Source organism: Rhinopithecus roxellana, chromosome 2, assembly GCF_007565055.1.
Source record: "Rhinopithecus roxellana isolate Shanxi Qingling chromosome 2, ASM756505v1, whole genome shotgun sequence".
NCBI lineage: Eukaryota > Metazoa > Chordata > Mammalia > Primates > Cercopithecidae > Rhinopithecus > Rhinopithecus roxellana.
Genome location: NC_044550.1, coordinates 54,376,961 through 54,399,966, shown reverse-complemented (window position 1 = coordinate 54,399,966; position 23,006 = coordinate 54,376,961). Strand labels below are relative to the sequence as shown.

General features: G+C 37.3%; 1 protein-coding gene across 4 annotated transcripts in view; it reads right to left on the bottom strand.

The window, feature by feature from the left end:
* Window positions 1–20,411: 20,411 nt before the first annotated feature.
* PRKG2 (protein kinase cGMP-dependent 2) overlaps window positions 20,412–23,006 on the bottom strand; it is a 118,231-nt gene continuing 115,636 nt past the window's right edge. For 2 of the 4 annotated variants that reach the window (XM_030917854.1, XM_010354113.2), the window contains exon 19: window positions 20,424–22,851. In XM_030917854.1, coding sequence (XP_030773714.1) covers window positions 22,756–22,851 — 96 coding nt within the window. In that variant the 3' untranslated portion in view covers window positions 20,424–22,755. Of the gene's footprint in view, window positions 22,852–23,006 lie in introns of all 4 variants that reach the window. The other 2 variants (XM_010354112.1, XM_010354114.1) reach the window with 2 other exon arrangements.

The window sequence follows — 23,006 nt, the reverse complement described above, 5'->3', positions numbered from 1 at the left end:
ATAACATACCATGGAAACATTGCTGTGTTTGCAAATAATAGTAAAGCAATAAAGTGCACTGTGGATATGTACTCAGGGAATTCTCACGTTCTCACAACCTCTGTCCCCTAGAGAAGTCACGTAGATTCAGTGCTGATAATAAAGCACGACTGCTGTAAACATTGTACAATTTCAGAAAATCAAATGAAGAACCTTATAACTAGAATGACCATCCATCTCAATTTGCCCACGCCAGCTTCAGATTACACTTTGCCTCAGCATAACCAAAGCACACCTTTTCACTGTCACAGGTGATCTCATTTGTTTAATAAATTATTTGGTCACTCAACTTATGACTAATGGAAGTAAATAACCACTTTGCTTTAAAATACAAGAAATGGTTTATTTTTCATTTCTGGAACACTGTGTGCTAGGCACTATACTTTATGTCCCCTCATCTTCACAAGAAGTTAATGGAATGGGATTATCTCTGCTCTATAGGTGAGGAAACTGAGGTTTTAGAGAGTTCAGTTTCTTGCCCAAGGATCACATAATGGTAATGCTAGGATTCAAGCACAAGGCTGTCTGGCTCCTCCACTGTGGCAGCAGATAGAGTAAGTCTGACAACAACATTCAAGAGTAGAGAAGGGCATCCTTAAAGGGGCTGTGGATAATGTGCTACCTGCCTAGTGGGGAGACATCAGGATGTGAGCTCTAAGATAAGCAGTCATGACCATCATTGAGCCCATGAAACGCCTGCACAGTCACCAGTCATACCCAGTTCCCCTAGGCTTAACTCTCACTGGCCATTTCTTTAGCTCTCACACCTTGATGCTGACGACAGCACACACACCAGGCTCATTAGGGGGCTGACTATTGGCAGAGGGCGATGTGTCCTGACCAGGTAAGCTCTCTGTCATTATACTTCCTTCAGGGAGGGTCTTTGTGTGTTTGCAAGTGTCCTTTTTACCTTCATCCATATGGAGGCTTAATATAGTGCCTAAGGGATGCGAAAAGAGAATTTTTCACCAATGAAATGGAACTTTTATGGTCTGTGAAAAGACGCATCTCTTTTGTTAGTCCCTTTATTTACCTCTGCAGTGCTATAAACTGAAGCAGGAAATTGTACTTTCAGATTAGGAAACACTGCACTGTGGAAGATGTAGTTAGGGATTTTCATGGGAATTTGCCCCAGTTGCTCAGGCTTTCTCATCCTCAATAAAACTTGCTTAATTGGTTTGCCTAGTAATAAAAGTAATTTTTCATAATTGTAGATAATACAGACAAGAGAGAAAGGTGTAAAAAGAAAGTAAAAATTGCCTGTAATCTCAGCACTGAGTGAGCAACGTAATAATGTTTTTTAAAGTATATTTTCTGGATGTTTTTCCATGCTAATTCACATGCACACACAGTTCACTATTTTAATAAAATAGTGGCATATTATACATATCTTTTATAAGCTATTTTCTCCATAACATATTATAAGTATTTTTATGTTATAAATGTAGATCTACAGAAATTTTCTTTATAGTGAAATGCTCTATCATGTGGCTCTTCCCCAATTACTTAACCACTCCCAAAGAGCAAGTTATTTGGGGTTGGTTGGTTGTTTTCTGTTTCTGTTGCTATTACACAAACTGCTAAAATGAAGATGATTACGCAGACAGCTCTGTGTAGTTGTTCATTCAGGTTTGTTTGTTATTTTTTTTTTTTTTAGATATACCCCTAAAAATCAAATCTTTTACATTTTGACTCATCACCAGCCTTTTCTCCAGATGGAGTACCAATATATACTCCCTTCATCAGTGTCTAAAAGCCTGTTTACTCCATGGCCTTGCCAATACTAGTGATCATCAAACTTTTCAAATATTACTGCTTTAATCAGAATTTTTAATTTTATTGTTAGTTACAATTAAATCTATTCAATTGAATAATAAATAATATTTTAAAATAATTTAACTAAAATTTAATTTAAATCATCTATTTCCTAGTATTCTTAGATGTATTTGCAACATATTTTTGGGAATCTGTAGTTCTTTTTTTTGAGAAGGGCATGTTTATATCCGTTTCCCATTTTGTCACCAAAACATTTGAACTTTTTTATTCATTTGTAAGAGTTCCTTATGCATTAACAATATAGAAGTTTTATCTGCTGTTCATGTTGCTAAACCTCTTCCCCCAAGTGGTCATCTTTCTTTTTATCAATTATGGGTTTCATTTTATTGACTATACATGCATATATTATATATGCATACATTAATATAATTATATATTGTGTTTAAACATTTATACACAAACAGAGAATAGACAGAGAGACAATATTCACATAGATACAGATCAATATTCATGACACCTCCTCAGGCCTACCACCTTCAGGTACTTATCATACCCTTAGTATTCTCTTGTGGCCTTCTGGTATGAAATTTAGTACTTCCTATAATGTATTTTAGATATTTACATTAAAATTTTATCTTTTCCCTTGAGCTTGAAACCCTTTGAGCCTCACAAAGCACTCAGCCTAGCACCTGGTTAGCATGAAATAAACGAATGAAGAAAAGCTTTGCATTTCACCCTGGGGTCTTTTTTTTTTTTTTTTTTTTTTTTTTTTTTTTTTTTTTTGAGACGCAGTCTCGCTCTGTCGCCCGGGCTGGACTGCAGTGGCCGGATCTCAGCTCACTGCAAGCTCCGCCTCCCGAGTTTACGCCATTCTCCTGCCTCAGCCTCCTGAGTAGCTGGGACTACAGGCGCCCTCCACCTCGCCCGGCTAGTTTTTTTTTTGTTTTGTTTTGTTTTTTTGTTTTTTTGTTTTTTTGTTTTTTTTAGTAGAGACGGGGTTTCACCGTGTTAGCCAGGATGGTCTCGACCTCCTGACCTCGTGATCCGCCCGTCTCGGCCTCCCAAAGTGCTGGGATTACAGGCTTGAGCCACCGCGCCCGGCCACCCTGGGGTCTTAGACATGAAAACCACTGTCACACAGAGGTTGAGTCTCATGGACCTGCCCGAGGTCACAAAGCAGAGGCAATATTCCTGACACTCCATTCAGTACACTTTCCACTATCTTCTCTTGTTTTAAATAATATTAATAATAAAATGCGCCATACAGCAGACGTCAGTGTGAGACTGGCTTCAACTGAGCAAAAACACTCCTGGCCTACAAAGACCTCAGCTACAACAGACTCCTGCTTGACAAAACGGGAGGTATCAAAGTATCTGATATAGAGAGGCCCAGAGGCTCTTTGTTTGGTCACTCTTAGATGCTCTGCCAGAAGCAGCAGCCACCTCTAGAGAACAGTGCCAGTCTATCTACCTTGGTTTAAAGTATTCAAGCCTCTAGATCTCAGTTCATTATTGTGACCACTAGAGGGAGTGCAGCTATTAGCCTGAAGAGACAAGACTGCTTGCTTATTGCATCCTAGCTTCTGCGTGGACCCAGTGACCCCTCCCAGGTTAACCAGAATGTGACCTTGCTACTGTGCAGAAATAGTTTTTAGGCAGCCCTCTCTTCCAATGATTCCAGACATTAGTGAGGCTCTTCAGTGGAATTTTGAAGTTACATTTAGATGTTCATATAATCTCTCTCTCTCTCTCTCTCTCTCTCTCTCTCTTTTTGTTTTCTGAGAGAAAATAATCTGCACATCCCTGTTCTCGGCGTCATTTATTTCTGCCCAAAAAGAATTCTGAACGATTGCATTTGTCTGGTGATGGCTGTTGCTACACTGAAATAGGAAACATCAAGAAATGGCTTTACTCTTTAATCTAATCTAAAGTATTAAATGCCAAGTGGATCTAGAATGGAGCTCCTTTTGATCTTATGTTCGATTAAAACTTTTTCAGGAAATAGATTCAGGGGTACCTTTTGTCACATTATTTGTTGTTCAGTCACAGAGGACATAGGAAATTTAGCATTTGTCATCTTTTTCTATGCTTTGAATACTTCTTGAATTTACACAGCTTGTAACAAACCCATCAAACTCATCGAACCCAGAAATATTTGACTGAGGACAGGAATGTTTAGAACACTCTTTCTCTTTAAAAGCAATAAAGATATAGGAGAAAGAGACGGAGAGAGAGTCTATCATTATCTAAGTGCAGCTTCAAAATTCCACTGAAGAGCCTCACAAACAGATAATTCATTCACAGCAAAGAGAAAGACAAACCCATGCAAATTCATCACATATAAACGTGAGTGAGACATGGTTGAAAGTAAGAGAGAACAAGGAACAGCATTTTATAATTTAAAAATTGCTGAGCACTCACTGTTTAAAATTAAATTCATTCCTTATCACTTGCACAAAAAATGAATTGCCAAGCTTCACCAGGATGCTCACCATCAATCAAGTAAACCTAATTCTTATTTCAAAACAGAGAAAATACCTTATAGATACATACTAATATGTCTAAATATTGTCTCCTTTAAACAGCTCAAGTTTGTAACAAATGTTACAGGGCTCCCCTGAATCAATATTCACATAGGTTCATCAGTTCACTTGAGAATGATTGAGATATTTAAAACACAGATTTGGGGAGATAGCCCATCATTTAACCAATTAGTCATAGGGTCCCATAAATTTGACCTGCAAAACAGTAAGCTCTCAGGTTAAGTCACCTTGTATATTTTTGATACTTATAAAATTATATAATGTTGCCTACCCCTATAGGTTTCATCTTGACATACACAGTTCAGGTAGGAAAATAGTCTAACACTTTATTTTCTCCCTCCCTAATACCTTGATAAACACTAAAATTCTCAGGCAAAATTGTATGAGGACAGGTTGGACCTTGCAGCTTGAAGTGAAAGTCAGAATGTTAGATAATGTTAATATGATAAAAAAATGAAAATTTTTATCACACATTCCCTAAATTTGCTGTAAATTGGACATTTACATTAAATACATGAAAGTGAAGTTCTGTATATCTGTGCACAATTTGGTCTGATGTGCTCTTCTGCTTAACATGCTGATTTGAAATTTTTAGGGCCTATGTTAGGTTCTAGCATTGATTTACTTAAAAAACGAAAACAGCCCGGTGCAGTGGCTCACGCCTGTAATCCCAGCACTTTGGGAGGCTGAGGTGGGTGGATCATTTGAGGCCAGGAGCTCAAGACCAGCCTGGCCAACATGGTGAAACCCTGTCTCTATTAAAAATACAAAAATTACCCGGGTGTGGTGGCATACACCTGTAGTCCCAACTACTCGGGAGGCTGAGGCAGGAGAATTGCTTGAACCCGGGAGGTGGAGGTTGCAGTGAGCTGAAATCACGCCATTGCATTGCATTCCAGCCTGGGCGACAGAGCGAGACTCCATCTCAAAAAAAAAAAAAAAAAAAAAAAAGAAAGAAAACAGTCAAATCCTACAAAGGGATTATTTGAGAAATCAACAAGTCAAAGCCATACTCTAAATTCTGTGGTCTTTGTATAAGAAAATAAATCTATTCATTTGTAAGCATTTATAAGTAGCAGACAACCACAAAAAATTCATATTTAATTTAGTATGCAGATATTATAAGAGTAAAACTGTATGCTGAAAGATATATTGGACAACAGAATCAGAAGATGGAGGCTGTGATGAAGTTTGGCAACACTGGGTGAAGTTGTTTAACTCTTCTAGGTTCAGTTACCTCACCTAAAATTCATTCATTCATCCAAGAACGTTTGCTAATTGCCCATAATACATGAAGCATTTTTCTACACACCAGGGATACAGCACCCTGTCCTTATCAAAGTTACACTCTACTGGAGGGAGACAGAAACTAAGAAAAATATGTAGATAAATATATAAAATGTATATTATGTTACATTAGAGAGTCATACATGCTATGGAAAAAGTAACAAGGAGAAGAAGGATAAAGAGTACTAGAGGGGTTGCAATTTTAAATAGGTCATCAAGAAAAAACACACTAAGACGGTTAGATTTGAGTCAAAACTTAAAGAGAGGTAAATACCTGGAGGTAAATACTTAAATTCCTGGAAGAGAAAGAAGTGCATGCAAAATGAGAGTATACCTGCCATGTTTGAGGAAGAGCAAGGGGACCAATGTGATTGGAATGGAGTGAGTGAGAGAGAAAAGCAGGACATCAAGTCAGACAGGTAACAGAGATGGAAGTGGAATGGGCTAGGCTATTAGATACGAATTATTTTGGCTTTTCCTCTTGAGTGAGAAGGGAAGTCATCACAGGATTTTGTAGAGAGAAGTGATATGATTGGCTTATACTTAACAGGATTTTCCTGGTAGTCTGATTTCTCAGAATGGCTTATATGGATTTCTAATTTGTTTCTACATATCCAGTTTTATTATTTTCAATGTGGATATCCAGTTTTCTCAACACCATTTGTTGAAAAGACTATTCTTCCCCATTGTTCATGCTTGGTACCCTTGTCAAGCATGTCAGAAATCAATTAATCTTTTAAGTATGGTTTTATTTCTGGGCTCCTTGTTCTGTTCCATTGGTCAGTATGTCTGTTTTATGTTAATGTTGTACTCTTTTCATCATTGTAGCATTGTAATAGATCTTGAAATCAGAAAGTGTGATGCCTCTAGGTTTGCTCTTTCTTAAGATTACTTTGGCTAGTCAAGATCTTTTGTACTTCCATATACATTTTATAAGTGTTTTTTTCTATTTCTGCAAATAATGCCATTGGATTTTGATAGGGACTGCATTGAATCTGTAGATTGTTTTGGCTAGTATGGGCATTTTAAATCTTTTAACCCATTTATGTGGAATTTCTTTCTATTCATTTATGTCTTCTTCCATTTCTTTCATCAATGTTTTCTATTTTTTCAGTGTACAAATCTTTCATCTCCTTGGTGAAATGTATTCCTAAATATTTTTGTCTTTTTGATGCTTTAAATAAGCATCAAGATTGTTTTCTTAATTGCCTTTTCAGAGAGTTTGTTAGTAGTGTATAAACACACAACTGATTTTTATATCTTGATTTTGTATATTACAATTATACTTACTTTTTAAATGACTTCTAACAGGTTTTTTGTTTTTCTGTTTTGTTTTGTTTGTTTTGTCGAGTCTTTAAGCTTTTCTATATGAGACCAAGTCATGTACAGAGACAATTTTACTTCTTCCATTTCAATTTAGGTGCCTTTCATTTATTTTTCTTGCCTAAATGATCTGGCTAGTACTTCCAATACTATATGGAATAGAAGTGGTGAGGGTGAGAATCTTCATCTTTTTCCTAATCTTAGAGGAAAACTTTCAGATTTTGTCATCTACTATAATGTGAGCTGTGAGTTTATCATATGTGACCTTTATTATGTAGAGGTAAATTCCTTCTACATCTAGTTTTTTCAGTTTTTATAGTGAAAGACTATTAAGGTTTGTCAAACCCTTTTTCTGCATCATGAAAATGATCATGTGATTTTTATTCTCCATTATTTTAATGTAGTGTTTCACATTAATTGATTTGCGTATCATACCATCCTTGCACCCCAAAGATGAACCCCATGTTGTGTGGTACATGATGTATGGTCCTAGTCATGGTGTACCATCCTTTTAAAGTACTGTCAAATTCGATTTGCCAGTAGTCTGTTGAGGATTCTTGTTAATCAAGGACATTTGGGCCTGTGATGATCTTTTCTTGTGAGGTTTTTGTCTGGATTTGGTATCAGAGTAATGACGGACTCAAAATACGTTTGTAAATGTTCCCTTTTCTTCAATTATTTTGGAGTCGTGGAAAAGATTGGTGTTTGCTCTTCTTTCAATGTTTGGTAGAATCACCAGTGAAGACATGTGGTTCTGTGGTTTTCTTTGCTTGGAAGTTTTGATTGATGATTCAGTCTCCTTGCTTATTAGTCTGTCCATGTTTTCTGTTTCTTCATGGTTCAGTTCCAGTAAGCTGTATGAGTCTAGGAATTTATCTGTTTCTTCTAGATTACCAGTTTGTTGGTGCATAATTGTTTATAGTAGTTTTTGTGGTCCTTTTTATTTCTGTGTCATGAATCGTAATGTCCACTTTTTTATTTCCGATTTTATTTATTTGAATCCTACAACTCAATAGGAAAAAAACAAATAACCCAATGAAAAGTGGGCAAGACTGGAACTGATATTTCTCTAAGGAAGACATCCAAATGACTAACAGGTATATGAAAAGATACTCAATATCACTAATCATCAGATAAATGCAAGTCAAATCCACAATAAGAAATCACCTCACACCTTTTAGGATGGCTATTATCAAAAAATAATAATAACCATTGTTGGTGAGGATATGGAGAAATGTGAACCTTTGTATACTATTTTTGGGAATGTAAAATGGTGCCGTTGCTATGAAAAACAACATAGAGATTTCTCAAAACAAAAAACAAAAAACAAAAAACAAAAAAAAAAATAGAATTACTACATGAGCCAGCAATCCCCTTCCAGATATGCATCCAAAAGAATTAAAATCAGGATCTGAAAGAGATATCTCCATTTCCATGCTCCTTTCAGCATTATTCACAATAGCCAGGATAGAGAAACAACCTAAATGTCCATTGAGGAATGGATGGATAAAGAAAATGTGGTATGTACATATAATGGAAAATCATTCAGCCTTATGAAAGAAGAAAAGTTTGCTACACGTGACAACACTGATGAATCTGGAAGACACTATGGTAAATTAAATAAGACAGTCACAGATGGACAAAAACTGCATTGTTCCACTCATAGGAAGTATCTAAAATAGTTGAACTCAAAGAAACAGTAGAATGGTGGTTACGTGGGCTGGGGCAAAGAGGAAATGAGTAGTTGCTATTCAACAAATGTAAAGTCTCAGTTTTGCAAGATGAATACCTTCTAGAGATCTGCTGTACAACAAGTTGCCTATAGGTAATATTGCTGTATTATGCACTTAACAACTTGAGAGGGTAGATCTCAGGTTAAGTGCTCTTACCGCACAAAAAAAGGTCATCTTTCTCATGACCAAAATTTTTATTGCATATGTTTTCAATAATTTAGAGAAATATTGAGAAGGTAGGAAGCATGGAAAATAATCTATTTTTCTGCAACTCAGAGGTCAACATTTTTTTTTGTTATTTTCTTTTGGTCTTTTCTCTCTTTTTGTATGCAAATATATTTAACATTTGTAGTAACCGTAAAGTTTAAATTTTATTCTATTCCCCTTAATATTAAACAATGATTCTTTTTATATGATATCCAATATTCCCCGTAATATAAAAATTGTACTGAATCAAGGCCAAGTCATTAATATGTAATATGAAATCACAACCATAACCAAGAAATTCTTTGTGGTATTTGATTTCAGTTGCTCTATGGATTATTGTATATACGATAGGTGCTCAAACATGTTTATTGAGTGAATGTTGAATTTCAATGTAAGAAAAAATTAAATAAAAATAGGCTAAAGGATAAAAAAGAAAGAGCTAGTATTCCCAACTCTGTTAAACTTGAAACGTAGCAGAAGTTGAACTTTGAATGAAGAGAGATAAAAAGCTAAGTTCAAAACTCTCCCACTCTGATCACATTCCATCATCTAAAACCTTAACAGCACTGCTTGTACATAATATAGATATTTTGACTGACGTCCCAGTATGATGCATACGTGAGAATATTTTTGACCATAGCTATTACATATTATAGTTAGTTCATGAAATGCAAGGTCTTTTGTTTTAAGCAATTTTGACTACAAAAATATACCACACAACAATGATTATTTAAAACTCTTTTATTCCCCATAAATGGTCATAGTGATAGAAATGATGCTACCCATTCTGAGTAACAACAATAAATATCATGCACACAGTGGGTCCTTTAAAAATGTTAGTTGAATAAGTCCTTGAAGTGTGCTAATTTTTTTCCAACTTGGGTCAAGCTTCCACATTTATTATTAAGTTGGTGCAAAAGTAACTGCGGATTTTGCCATTGAAATTAATGACAAAATCTGCAATTATTTTTGCACCAACTTAACATATGGTAATAATAATAACTACATAAAATGGAGGCAAAAATGTCAAGTGAGATAACGTATATAAAGTACTCAGTGCCCTGCTGTCACAGAAGTACTTAAAATGTGATTCTTCTTTCTTTTTGTTTTACCTCATAAAATTGTAATCACCAATATCTGCAACTCTACTTGAAAAATAACTGAGACCACAGTCCGCAAACGTTATTAGAAGAAAGGATATTTTACACACACATACACAGACACACACACACATACATATGTACATACATACATATTTGTGTACATTCAAATACCAACTTAAGACCTTGAAAACCCCAAGGATTGTCCTTGCTTATTTCCTCTCTCTCCATCACTCTCACATCCAATCTCATCACCTCTCTCTCCAAACACAGTTCCAGTCTACCCAGTATTCTTTGTCCGTGACCCACCTGACACTCTAGTCTGAGCCAGCCCTCATCAGTTTTCCCCTGAATTAAGTAATTCAACTGCCTGCTTCCTTCATTCTTCAATCTATGTTTCATCCTAGCATGGCTACCAGAGTGATCATTCAAAACCATAAATCAGATCCCTCCTCTGCTCCAAAAGAAAAAAAAAAAAATCAAATGGCTTCATATTTCATTTGGGATAAAACCAAACTCTTTACTGTGGCCTATGAGACTCACAATCTGGGCCTGTCTACCTCTCTGAGCTCTCACAATTCTGGAAACTTACAGGACTGCTTTCTGTTTCTGAAACATGCCAATTTCATTAATACCCCACAGCTTTTGCATTTGATTTCTCTGCCTGGAACACTTTATCCTAGACTGTCTCAAGCCTGTTTCTTTTTCATCATTCAGGTTTCAGCTCAAATGTCACTGACTCAGGAAGGCATTTCTTTACCACTTATTCAAAGCCGTTCTCACCTCTTCTCAGCAGCATTCTATCCCACGATCCTGTTTAATTGTATTAATAGCATTTATCACAGTGATGAAAGTTTCTGCTTTATTTATTTTTGCAAAGGGGAAATAATTCTCTTTTTAAATTATTAATGTGATCTTGCCTTTGCTTACCAAGAATAAATCTTGGCTCTTTTCTGGAATCATCCACCTGCCGACAGGATTAGTTCCAGTAGGATTGCTCTGAGAAAGTCCTAGGAAACATTTAGCTTTTAAAATTCAAAGGACAAGCTTTGGTCCTCAGAAAGGGTTATCTAAATTCCTATATCTCCTCCTTCAGCTTATAAAGGATCAGGCTTTGTGGAAGAGACAAGAGAGTTTTACGTATCTAAGGGAAGTCCAGACATAGCAGAAAGAGGAGGAAAGCCTGCACTTTTCTACCCTCGGGAAACTGTGGAAAGGGAAAGGAAAAAAAATCCCCACTTTCCTGTGTTTGTGGCTCCTCACAGGCTTCCCTGAGGCAACTGTAGCACAGTAATATTGAGGGTGCAGCATAGCTGAGCAGCAGGAGGCCCTGAGCTATAATTATCATGAATCCTTTTGGCTTTTACATTGTGAAAACAGAATCTATAACTCTGAATGTCCAGCTAGGGAGCTGATCAGAGGGGATTCCCTTAGTAGTGAGGAGGTAGGTTTGTAGCGAATTATCCAGAGCAAATCTTGCCTAGAATTGCAACACACCATAGTCAAACCCTGAAGGTCTCTAGTGCTAGCATAACCAATCAGAATCTGACTCAATGAAGGAGGCTTTGGGCCCTGTCCCAGCCCAGAGAGACAAATGATGAGCTTCCCTAGCCATAGACTTTGACCTTGAGTATCAGCCAAACAGCAACCAAGTAGATATCCTGCCTTAGAGCACTGACATTGGCTTCATCTTGGTAAGGAACATATTTAGAAGAGATGCTAAATGATAATCTGAGCATTTTTGTTTAAGAGGGACTCAAATTTTCATAAAGCAAAGATTCTCATACTTTGCTGCTTGTCAGATCCACCTGGGTTATTAAGAAAGCTCAGAGAGAACCAGGATCCTTAAAGGGTGTGGCCTGATTCTTAATGCATGTATCAAGTTCCACACCAAAATCTGAAAACCACTGCCCTAGAGGGACTGCTTAAAGTATTCGATTAGATCAACTTTAAACTGAATGAGACTTTTCATTTCCCCTCCCTACCGGCTAACTAGTAGGTGAAAGCTCAAAAGAGATGAGATAAGCTACAGATACTACTTTTAAAGTTTTTATGCACAAGTTGTACGTTGAGATAAATTTTGTAATACCTTCTGTTTTTCTTTATTTACTGTCATTGTCATGCAATTAGATTATGTGTTTTATGGTGAACGTATATATTGTTTATTGCTGAACACCAGTGCTGGAATTGTGCCTGGCACAGAGTAGTCGCAAAAATGTTAGTTGAGGGACTCTATCAGTCAAGTAATTAATTAATTAATATGTATTCATTTGGCACAGAGAATTTATTGTCAGGAGATACTCTGCCTGGTGGTGAGGGAAAAGGTGAGGGAACAAGGCATACAAAGTCTGGTAGAAGTAGGACTAAACATTTTTTTGAAACAGTCAAAAATTTAACTAAAGAGCTTCTGCACCGCGAAATAAACTAGCAAAAAAGTAAACAGCCTACACAATAGGAGAAGATATCTGTAAACTATGCAACCGACAAAGGTCTAATATCCAGAATCTATAAGGAACTTAAACAAATTAACAAGTGAAAAACAAACAACCCCATCAAAAAATGGGCAGGCTGGGCACAGTCGTTCACCACCTGTAATCCCAACACTTTGGGAGGCCAAGGAGGGTGGATCACTTGAGGTCAGGATTTTGAGACCAGCCTGGCCAACATAGTGAAACCCCATCTCTACTAAAAATACAAAAATTAGCCAGGTGTGGTGCCATATGCCTGTAGTCTCAGCTATTCAGGAGGCTAAGGTGGGAGAATCATTTGATCCCAGCAGGCCAAGTTTGCAATGAGTTGAGATTGCATCATTGCCCTCCAGCCTGGGTGACAGAGTGAGACCCTATGTCCAGAAGAAAAAATATATTTTTTAAATGAGCAAAGACCATAAACACACACTCCTCAAAAGAAGACATACAAACAGCCAAAAAGCGTACGAAAAAATGCTCAACATCACTAATCATTAGACAAACACAAATCAAAACCACAGTGAGATACCATCTCACACCAGCCAGAATAGCTATTATTAAAAAGGCAAAAAATAACAGATACTAGTGAGGTTGAGGAGAAGAGAGAACACTTATACACTGTTGGTGGGAACGCAAATTAGTTCAGCCACTATGGAAAGCAATTTAGAGATTTCTCAAAAAACTTAAAACAGAGTTACTATTTGATCCAGCAATCTCATTATGTGGTATATACCCAAAGGAATACAAATCATTCTACCATAAAGACACATGCAGGCATACATTCATCACTGCATTATTTACAACAGCAAAGATATGGAATCACCCTAAATTCCCAGCAATGGTGGACTAGATAAAGGAAATGTGATACCTATACGTAATGGAATACTATGCAGCCATAAGAAAGAGCAGGATCATGTCCATTTGTGTTTGCAGTAACATGGATGGAAACAGAGGCCATTATCCTAAGTAAATTAAGGTGGGAACAGAAAAACAAATACTGGAGAATTCGCACCTGATGTCGGAGGGACTCGGTGGGAGGCAATTGAATCATGGGGGCAGGTCTTTCCTATGCTGTTCTCATGATAGTGAATAAGGCTCAGCAAATCTGATGTCTTTATAAGGCAGAGTTTCCCTGCACAAGCTTTCTCTTTTCTTGCTGCCACCCATATAAGATGTGACTTGCTCCTCCTTGTCTTCTGTCATGATTGTGAGACCTCCCCAGCCACATGCAACTGTAAGTCCATTAAATGCTTTTTCCTATATCCATTACCCAGTCTTGGCCATGTCTTTATCAGCAGCATGAAAACAGACTAAATACATTAAATTGGTAATAGTAGAGTGTGGCACTGCTGAAAAGATACCCAAAAAGTGACTTTGGAACTATTGAATGGCTTTGCCCAAAATGCTAATAGCAATATGGACAATAAAGTCCTGGCTGAAGTGGTTTCAGATGGAAATGAGGAACTTGTTGGGAACTGGAGCAAAGGTGACTCTTGCTATGTTTTAGCAGAGACTGGCAGCATTTTGACCCTGCTCTAGAGATTTGTGGAAGTTTGAACTAGAGAGAGATAATTTAGAGTATCTTGTGAAAAAAATTTCAAAGCAGCAAAGCATTCAAGAGGAGACTTGGGTGCTGTTAAAGGCATTCAGTTTTAAAAGGGAAACAGAGCCCAAAAGTTGGAAAATTTGCAGCCTGACAGTGATAGAAAAGAAAATTATATTTTCTGAGAAAAAATTCAAGTGGCTGTAGAAATTTACATAAGTAATGAGGAACTGAACGTTAATCCCCAAGACAATGGGGAAAATGTCTCCAGGGCACATCAGAGGTCTTCACAGCAGGCCCTCCCATCACAGGCTAGAGACCTAGGAATAAAAGATGGTTTCATGGGCTTGGTGCAGGCTTCCCATGCTGTGTGCAGTCTAGGAACTTGGTGCCTTGCATCCCAGCCACTCCAGCAGTGACTAATAGGGGCCAAGGTACAGCTCAGGCCATGGCTTAAGAGAGTGCAAGACCCAAGCCTTGGCAGCTTCCACATGGTGTTGAGCCTGCAAGTGCACAGAAGTCAAGGATTGAGGTTTGGGAACCTCCACATAGATTTCTGAGGATATATAGGAACGCCTGGATGTCCAGGCAGAAGTTTGCTGCAGGGGCGGGGCTCTCATGGAGAACCTCTGCTAGGGCAGTGCAGAAGGGAAATGTGGGGTCGGAGCCCCCACACAGAGTCCCTCCTGGGGCACCACCTAGTGCAGCTATGAGAAGAGGGCCACCATCCTCCAGACCTCAGAATGGTAGATCCACTGACAGCTTGCACCATGTGCTTGGAAAAGCTGCAGACACTCAACACCAGTCCATGAAGACAGCTGGGAGGGAGGCTGTACCTTCAAAGTCACAGGAGTAGAGCTACGAAAGATCATGGGCACCCACCTCTTGCATTGGCATGACTTGGATGTGAGACATGGAATCAAAGGAGATCATTTTGGAGCTTTAAGAGTTGACTGCCCTGCTGGATTTCAGACTTGCATGGGGCCTATAGCCCCTTCATTTTGGTTAATTTCTCCCATTTGAAACGGCTGTATTTACCCAATGCTTGTACCCCCATTGTATCTGGGAAGTAATTTGCTTTTGATTTTACAAGCTCACAGGCAGAAGGGACTTGCCTTGTCTCAGATGAGACATTGGACTGTGGATTATTGAGTTAATGCTGAAATGAGTTCAGACTTTGGGAGACTGTTGGAAAGGCATTATTGGTTTTGAAATATGAGGACATGAGACTTTGGAGGGGCCAGGGGTGGAATCATATGATTTGGCTCTGTCCTCACCCAAATCTCATCTTGACTCCCACATGTGGGAGGGACCTGGTGGTAGGCAGTTGAATCAAGGGGGCAGGTCTTTTCCGTGATGATCTCATGATAGTGAGTAAGTTTCATGAGATCTGACAGCTTTAAAAGGTGGAGTTTCCCTGCACAAGCTCTCTCTTTGCCTGCTGCCATCCATGTAAGAGATGACTTGCTCCTCCTTGCCTTCTGCTATGATTGTGAGGCCTCCCCAGCCACATGGAACTATAGGTTCATTAAATGCTTTTTCCTGTATAAATTACCCAGTCTTGGGTATGTCGTTGTCAGCAGCATGAAAACGGACTAATACAGAGCATAACCAGGAAGTCTGTAAAAGTTTAACTCAAAGATTCAAGTGAATAAAGGTGCTGAATGCTGTTGAGGCCTGAAAAAGACTATGCTAGTCTGCTGCCAATAAACTGATGTGATGTAGTAAAATTTATAGATGTTCAACAGTCCCCCCTTTTTAAAAATACTATATCTGATATCTAGCCTACATTTCTGATTCAAATTTCTTTTTTTAATGAAGTTTTTTTTGTATTATATAATTTCAATGTATGGAACAAAGAAAATATAGATAATAGAAAAAGTATGCATGATTATACCACCTGGAGATCATTACTGTTAACATAGTTATATAATAAATATAAGCATTTACTAGAACTACAGTTTTATCCTGCTGTGTTCTCAATACCTAGAACAATGCCTGGAACATAAGTGCTCAAATTCATAATTGTTGAGTGAATCAGTTAAGACATATATGTAATAATTTTTTTGGCATTCAGCACCCATTTGAATAAGAGGTCTCCCTTACTCGCAATCCTTATGAGCCCTCAAAGAGAAAAGGCACACTTTAATATTTTGACTATATTTCCCAAAAGCAAAACTAAGCACAAGATCTTCAGAGAGGCTAAGGCCAGGTACAGTGGCTCATGCCTGTAGTCCCTTTGGGAGGCTGAGGTGGGTGCATTGCTTGAGCCTAGGATTTCAAGACCAGCCTGAACAACGTGGTGAAACTCAGTCTCTACCAAAAGTACAAAATAAAGTTGTGTTTTGGGGGTTTTGTTTTGTTGTTGTTGTTTTGGTTTTTTTTTTTTTTTTTTTTTTGGGTAGCTGGTAGTCCCAACTACAAGTAGGGAGACTGAGGTGGGAGGATTGCTGGAGCCAGGGAGGTCAAGGCTGCAGTGAGCTGTGATTGTGCCACTGCACCCCAGGCTGGAACACAGAGCAAGGCCCTGTATCAAAGGAAAAGAGGCTGAACAGGCAGAATTCAGAAGAGCGCAATGTTAGAGCTTTTGCATGTTATGATCCACTTAGCAATCTGAGGATCCTTCTGAATTTTAAGCAGCAGAATTGGATGGTTGGCTCATATCAGCTTGTGTTCCAGTGTGACTCCTAGCTTGCTTTCATCTGCCTGAAGAGTAAGTCCTGTTTGTTCTATTATCACATCATCTTCTGCTTCTTCCCCCAAAATGCATGTCTATTTGTGTTTCCCTTACTGAGGAAGTTTATACTTATCAAAACAAATTCCATGTTACTTTTCATTGTACCACTTTTAATTTAGCAACCAACAATTAAATAAACAAAAATATCTTGGTTTTATGTCTTTCAGAATTGAAAATGCTTCAGCTCTAATTCAGTTTATAGCTTGCTTGTAAATCACTTGAGACAAATTGTTATCACTGATTTTGATTGAGTCATGTGTCCCATGCCCTAAATATATTTCAAAGATTATTGGGTAGAAAGAGGGAAAGCAAATCTCATTACCAAATCAAACTGAATAAATTACATAATAATAATAATATATAATATGTTTTACTAGTTTTAAAACTGAGTGACTTTGTACTGTGTCAATTTAGCTAAGCCAGAAATATATTTCCCAGAATTCCCTTCTCAGTATGATTCTGAGTTAGGTCTTTTCACAAGAGAAATTTACATAAGATCTGAAAGGCAGGCATGAGAAGCAGCTATATTTGCATTCCAGGGGACAATATAAGACCAAGTACTGCTGCAGCTCATACACATTGTCTCATCTATTGACTCACCTTGTTGATACAGAGCACTGCCAGCTCCAGCTAGAATGTTCCTTCAGCATCTTCAAATCCTAAAGCAGGAATATTTTACAGGTGCCAGCTTATCCTGTAGGTCACCTGTATGACCAAGGCTGGCAACTAGGAAAAACAGATGCAGGTTCAGTTTTGTCCTCATGTGTTCCAGTTTGTCACTACAAATTTGTTTTTCCCTCAAGGATTCAACTTTTTTCTCTTCTGTCCATTTTATCCTTCTTCCTCCATTTTATGTCAATCTTCCCTTCCCAAATTAGTAGTTTAAAACAATGAACAATTATTATTTCACATATTCTGTGGACCAGGAACTCCAGAATCATTTGTCTGAGTCCTCTGGTACATGGTCTCTCACTAGGCTGCAATCGAAGTATTGGCTGGGGCAGCAGTTGCATCTAAAGGCTCAACTCAGTGGAGGATCTGCTCTAAATTCAGGCATATGATTGTTGACAGGCGTTGGCTCATCACAGGTTGCTTGACTGAGGGCCTCATTTTCTGGCTGTTAGCCAGAGGCTCCCTCAGTTATTTGCCACTTTTACTCAAATTGCAGCAGCTGGCTTCCATTGGGAGCAAGCAAATGAGAGGGAGAGAGGCTCAGGAGAATATACGCGGAGTCACCTTGTGATCCGATCTCAGAAGTGACATCCCTTCACTTTGTTTATATTCTGTTTGCTAGAAGGAAGTCACTAGGTTCAGCCAATACTCGAGAGGAGGGGATTATAAAAGGCCGTGATTACCATAAGCAGGGATTGCTGGAAGCCATCTTTGAAGGTGCCCACCCCACCCCGTCAAACAATCTTTTGAGGCATCTTGCATGTGCTGTACAGAACTTCTCTCATAAAAAGTAAAACTTCTAAGAATCTTAAGTGCATTTTATCAGAGCATCTTTAGAGAAAAGATTTGTGACTGGCTATTGTCTAGTGGACTGGATTATGAATTTGCATATGAAAAAGTCATGAAGTTTTTAAAAGAAAGGTATCAGTTGAAATAAAGAGGAAGAAACAAGCTGAAAAGAGGCATTTCTACCATCAAATTTTCACATGCATCAAAGTGGCTGTCTCCTCAGTTGAAAAATCAGCTATATTTAATGGAAGAGGAAGGATGGCTCAGAAGGCAGAACCAAGATTCTAAATGGTGGCACCATGAGCTATAAACAATGACTCACAGGGAGTGGGAGTGAGTCCTTAGCCGAGAAAAGCTCACATGTGTCTGGCCAAATTTCAGGATTACCACAGGCTAGTTATTGCTTTGGGCCTTCCATTCTCTCCTCCTAATCCAAGTATCTGGTGTGGTCATCCTTTGCTTTTTACCACCAGTTGTGTGAGTGTCCAGGCAGATAACTTATTTACTTATTTCACAGAATTTTAGACCTAAAATAATGTATGGAAGGAATTACACCTGAAGAGTGTCATCTTCACTTGAATTGGATTTAGATGACATGACCCAGGGCCATGAGACAGACCCTGATGACATTTTTAGAGAGGCTCTTGGGAGGGAATAAATTTGTTTTTCACATGGCAGTAATATAAGTAATGTGTGGCCAGGAAGTGAACTGTGGCAGTTTTAAAACTTGTTCACAAATTATTTAAAATTCTCTTCATTAGGAAGTTAAGTCTATGTTCTCTCCCCTCAAATCTGGGTGGGTTTTTGTTTCTACCAGCAGAGTGTGGGAGAAGTGATGTCATTTGACTTCCAAAGCTAATTCATAAAAGATAGTATAGCTTCTGCTTTGTTAGCTAGAATACTCACTCTAGGAGCCCTGTGCTGCCACAGAAGAAATCTGACTAGTTTAAGGATGCCATTAGATGAGGAATCCAAGCTGTGGAAAAGGTAAGTGTAGGCAACCTGGTCCTAAGTCCTGTCTTTAAAAAGTCCCAGCCAGGTAGCAGACATGTGAGTGAACAAGGCTTCAGGTAATTCTAGCTCCTAGCCACTGAGTCACCTTTAGTCTTTGAGTCTTTCCACCTGGTTCCCCAGATACTGTGGTGCAAAGACAAGCCATCCTTGTCATGTGTTGTCTGAATTCCTGGCCCATGAAATCTAGGAAAGTAACAAAATGGTTGTTCTAACCAACTAAGTTTTGGGGTAATTTGTTACACAGTTATAACAACTGCTACTAAGCCATGCAAAACCATCAGAGCTAAATCGTGAATAAAATGTATATTTAAATTTGGGTGATGGGCACATTGAAAACCAAATCACCACCATTATGCAATATACCCAAGTAACAAACATGCATGTGCACTCTGAATATAGAATTTTTTAAATGAGAGAAAGATATAAATAACAATAATCATCATCATCATCATACTGGAGCCCTCAGGTAATTTAAACAAAAAATAAAATGAGCATTTTTTTAAAAAAAATGCATGTTTAAGGCCAATAAATAAAAAATTTTGAATAAAGTCAACTATCTGTATATTCATAATTATTTTAGAATCTTATGTGAACGATTATTTATATCTATTAAGATATAAATACTCCTAGTACAATGCCTAGCAATAAAGAACAAGGATTTGTTATTGTGCCCCAAAAAAATACATATATATTTATTTTCAAATGTTTGTTATGAATGAACTACTAGTAATAATATTCTGGCGCAAGGTTTCAAAGCTTTAAATGTATATCTCCAAGTTCCAGAAGAATAAAGCTCTGGTTTAATGTTCAAGGTTACATAAATCTGGGCAGAGCTGGAATTCAAGCCCAAGTCTTTTTTTTCTTCTCTAAATCTCTTACTTTTCACTACTATACTCTCTTTTCTTCAGATGTGTTTATATTTTAAGAAAACATTAAGAACCTATAATTATGAAAAGTTGGTCCCACTTGGAAGAAGCTCAAGGATGAAAAATTAAGTTTATATCCTAACAAGAGAGAGTGGGAATGATTTAATGATTATGAAAATGATGGGTTTGCATATATGAGGATAATTTCCTGTATTTCCTTATATGTGTGTATCTTTAATTCACAAAAAGTAAAATTTAGGTTAACTTAACGAAGCACTTCATTTTAGTGAGGGTTAACCCTTCATCTCATACACCGAAGTTTTTCATCAATCATTTTTACTTCATGATTTAAAAGAAAAAAAAAAGACAGATACTGGATTTGATCAGTACAGTTCTGCATACAGATACCAATGATACATAAGATTCAGGACTAAATGGTTATTAAGGCCCCTTTAATTTTAATAGAGACAGTAACAGTAGCTCCCGTCTATGCAGCAATGGTTATTTCACAGATACCGGGCAAAAGACTCTCTACATAACTTAATTAATCCCTGAAACAAACCTCTAAAGTAAATATTACTTTACTCTGCCTTTTTCTATGAATGAGAAAGCTAGTACTCAAAAACCTAAATCACTTTCCCAAAGTCACTCAGTTAGTAAATAGCAGAGTTGGGATTATTTAATGGTTCAATCTCTCATTTCTTCATCTTTTAAGTACTCTAAGGAAACAATAAAAATCACATGGGAAGATAACACATTGGCATGGTCAATCACAGGAAAAATAAACCTGTAGTACTCTAAGTTGGTTTTTATTTCTATATATGTAGGGTTTTAAAAATTACAACTATTGATCTGCTTTGAGAATATCATTCCTATTATAACTGTACAGTCCTAATATCCACCCAATATGTAAATTTTCTATCTTTATATGTTGGTAATTTAAAAATATATACATGGAAAAACGTACAGTACAAATAAACCAAATTCAAATAAAAATCTTTAAAAACTCTTAGAAATTCTTTAAGCAGGTTATGTCAATCCTCTTAAAAATGATTATTCTATGTACAATACATAATATTTAAAAATACAGCTCCAGGAACAAAAACTCTTTGGTTCAGCAAAAGGATTATAAATGTGGAAATTTAATTTGTTAAGGATGCACCTCTCTGGATTGGGCTTCACTTATCTAGCTTAACTTGTTAAGGAAGCATATAGCTGGCTTTTTTCTGAATGATGAAATTATGAGTGGGGACTGAGTAGAGGTTGCTTTTGACATAGAACATTATCATATGAAAATATAACCAGAAGCTCGAATAATCCCGGAACTTATACAGCATTTTTACTCTGCTAGATTTAAAAAATACAGAAAAGTCTCTGCTTCTCATTCATTTTGGAAGGAGGGTAAGGGAATGATCATGGTCAATACATATAACCATTCACCAGTGAAGTTCTTAGGTACTAGGATCCCATGCTATTGAAACTATCCTATTTATTATTTGGATGATTGCAAGGAAGGGATAGGAGGAATGCTGTTGTCCCTTTTACTTCTGAAATCCTATCACTTTTCCGGTGGCTTGCCTGTCTTAACAATCTAAATTTATAAACCCATCCATGACTCAGATGTCTTTAAAAAGAACTATTAACTCAGCAGTGATTACAGTGCATCAACATTTGTCAATGGGATTTAGATTAATAATTAACGATGATTCTATACAATTTTGGTTTATTAATAACAACAATCACAGAATTTTTCAAAATACCTCAGATTTTCAGAGTTAGCAGTCTTACCTATTAGAATATATTCTCCTTTCTATTTACTGGAAGGCAAAAGCCTTCACAATTTTGTTCCAGCATATTTTCTACTTTGGTTATGAAAATATTTTAGCATCATTTAACCACACATTTGTAACTATCTTGAACAAAGGCTTTTGAAAAGTCTCTAAGGTATCACAGCTGATCGTAAAGGAAAGAAAATAGTTCTTGCTTTACTTTTTTTTCTATTGCCCAATAGAAAATAATTATCTGACTGGATTGATTGATTCAATTACTTTGGGGAAAGGTACCACTGACTATTGCTCAATCTTGCCTCTCCCTGGACTCATGTCAGAGGCATATTAATATACTTTCAGGTTACAAGCAGGTGAAAGTCAGGAGGTTCTGTTGGCTACCATGCTTTCTGCAGACCACCATTTTAAGATGCCATCATGCTTATATGAAGTTCTGAGAGCTGGGGAGCTCTCCAAAATTCACCATTGTATTTCCTTCTATTTGTATGACTTAGTTATTCAAGGACAAGACCCTTTTTAAATGTTAGTAGTACTCAAACTGGAAGGATATGATTAGAGTGGAACAATAGATCGCAGAAAAAACTGCCACTTTAACAAAAATGGCTCTGATTGTGGAAAGGAAAATGGGGCAGCCTCTAGCAATTGAGAAAAGCAAAGAATGTAATACATCAACAATTCACAGCATCTAAATGAGACATTATAACTCAGAATCACATCCATACCATTCTCCTCTTCCCCTTGTGCAGGGATTTCTTTTCCCTAATGGTCTTCCAAAGATATTATAATACTCTGAAAAGAAAATAATGTGTTGGATTATTGATCGTTGAGGTCCTCTTCTGTAATGTACAGGCAGTAATCAACTTTTCTTCTGTCAGAAGTCTTTATCCCAGCCTGATAGCTCATCTGGAGGCATTCCCTTTTCAGGAGGATATTTGTCAAAGTAGCTGTGATCTATGGGTCCATTGAGCTAATATAGAGATAATTAAAACAAAAGGAAGAATAATGCTGACCAAGCATGCTATCACATATGGGTAATGCTTTTTATATCAGAACACTGATTTCATACTGCAACCACTTGGAAGTTACATACTAGAAAAAATGACCAATTATCATTCTTGAGTC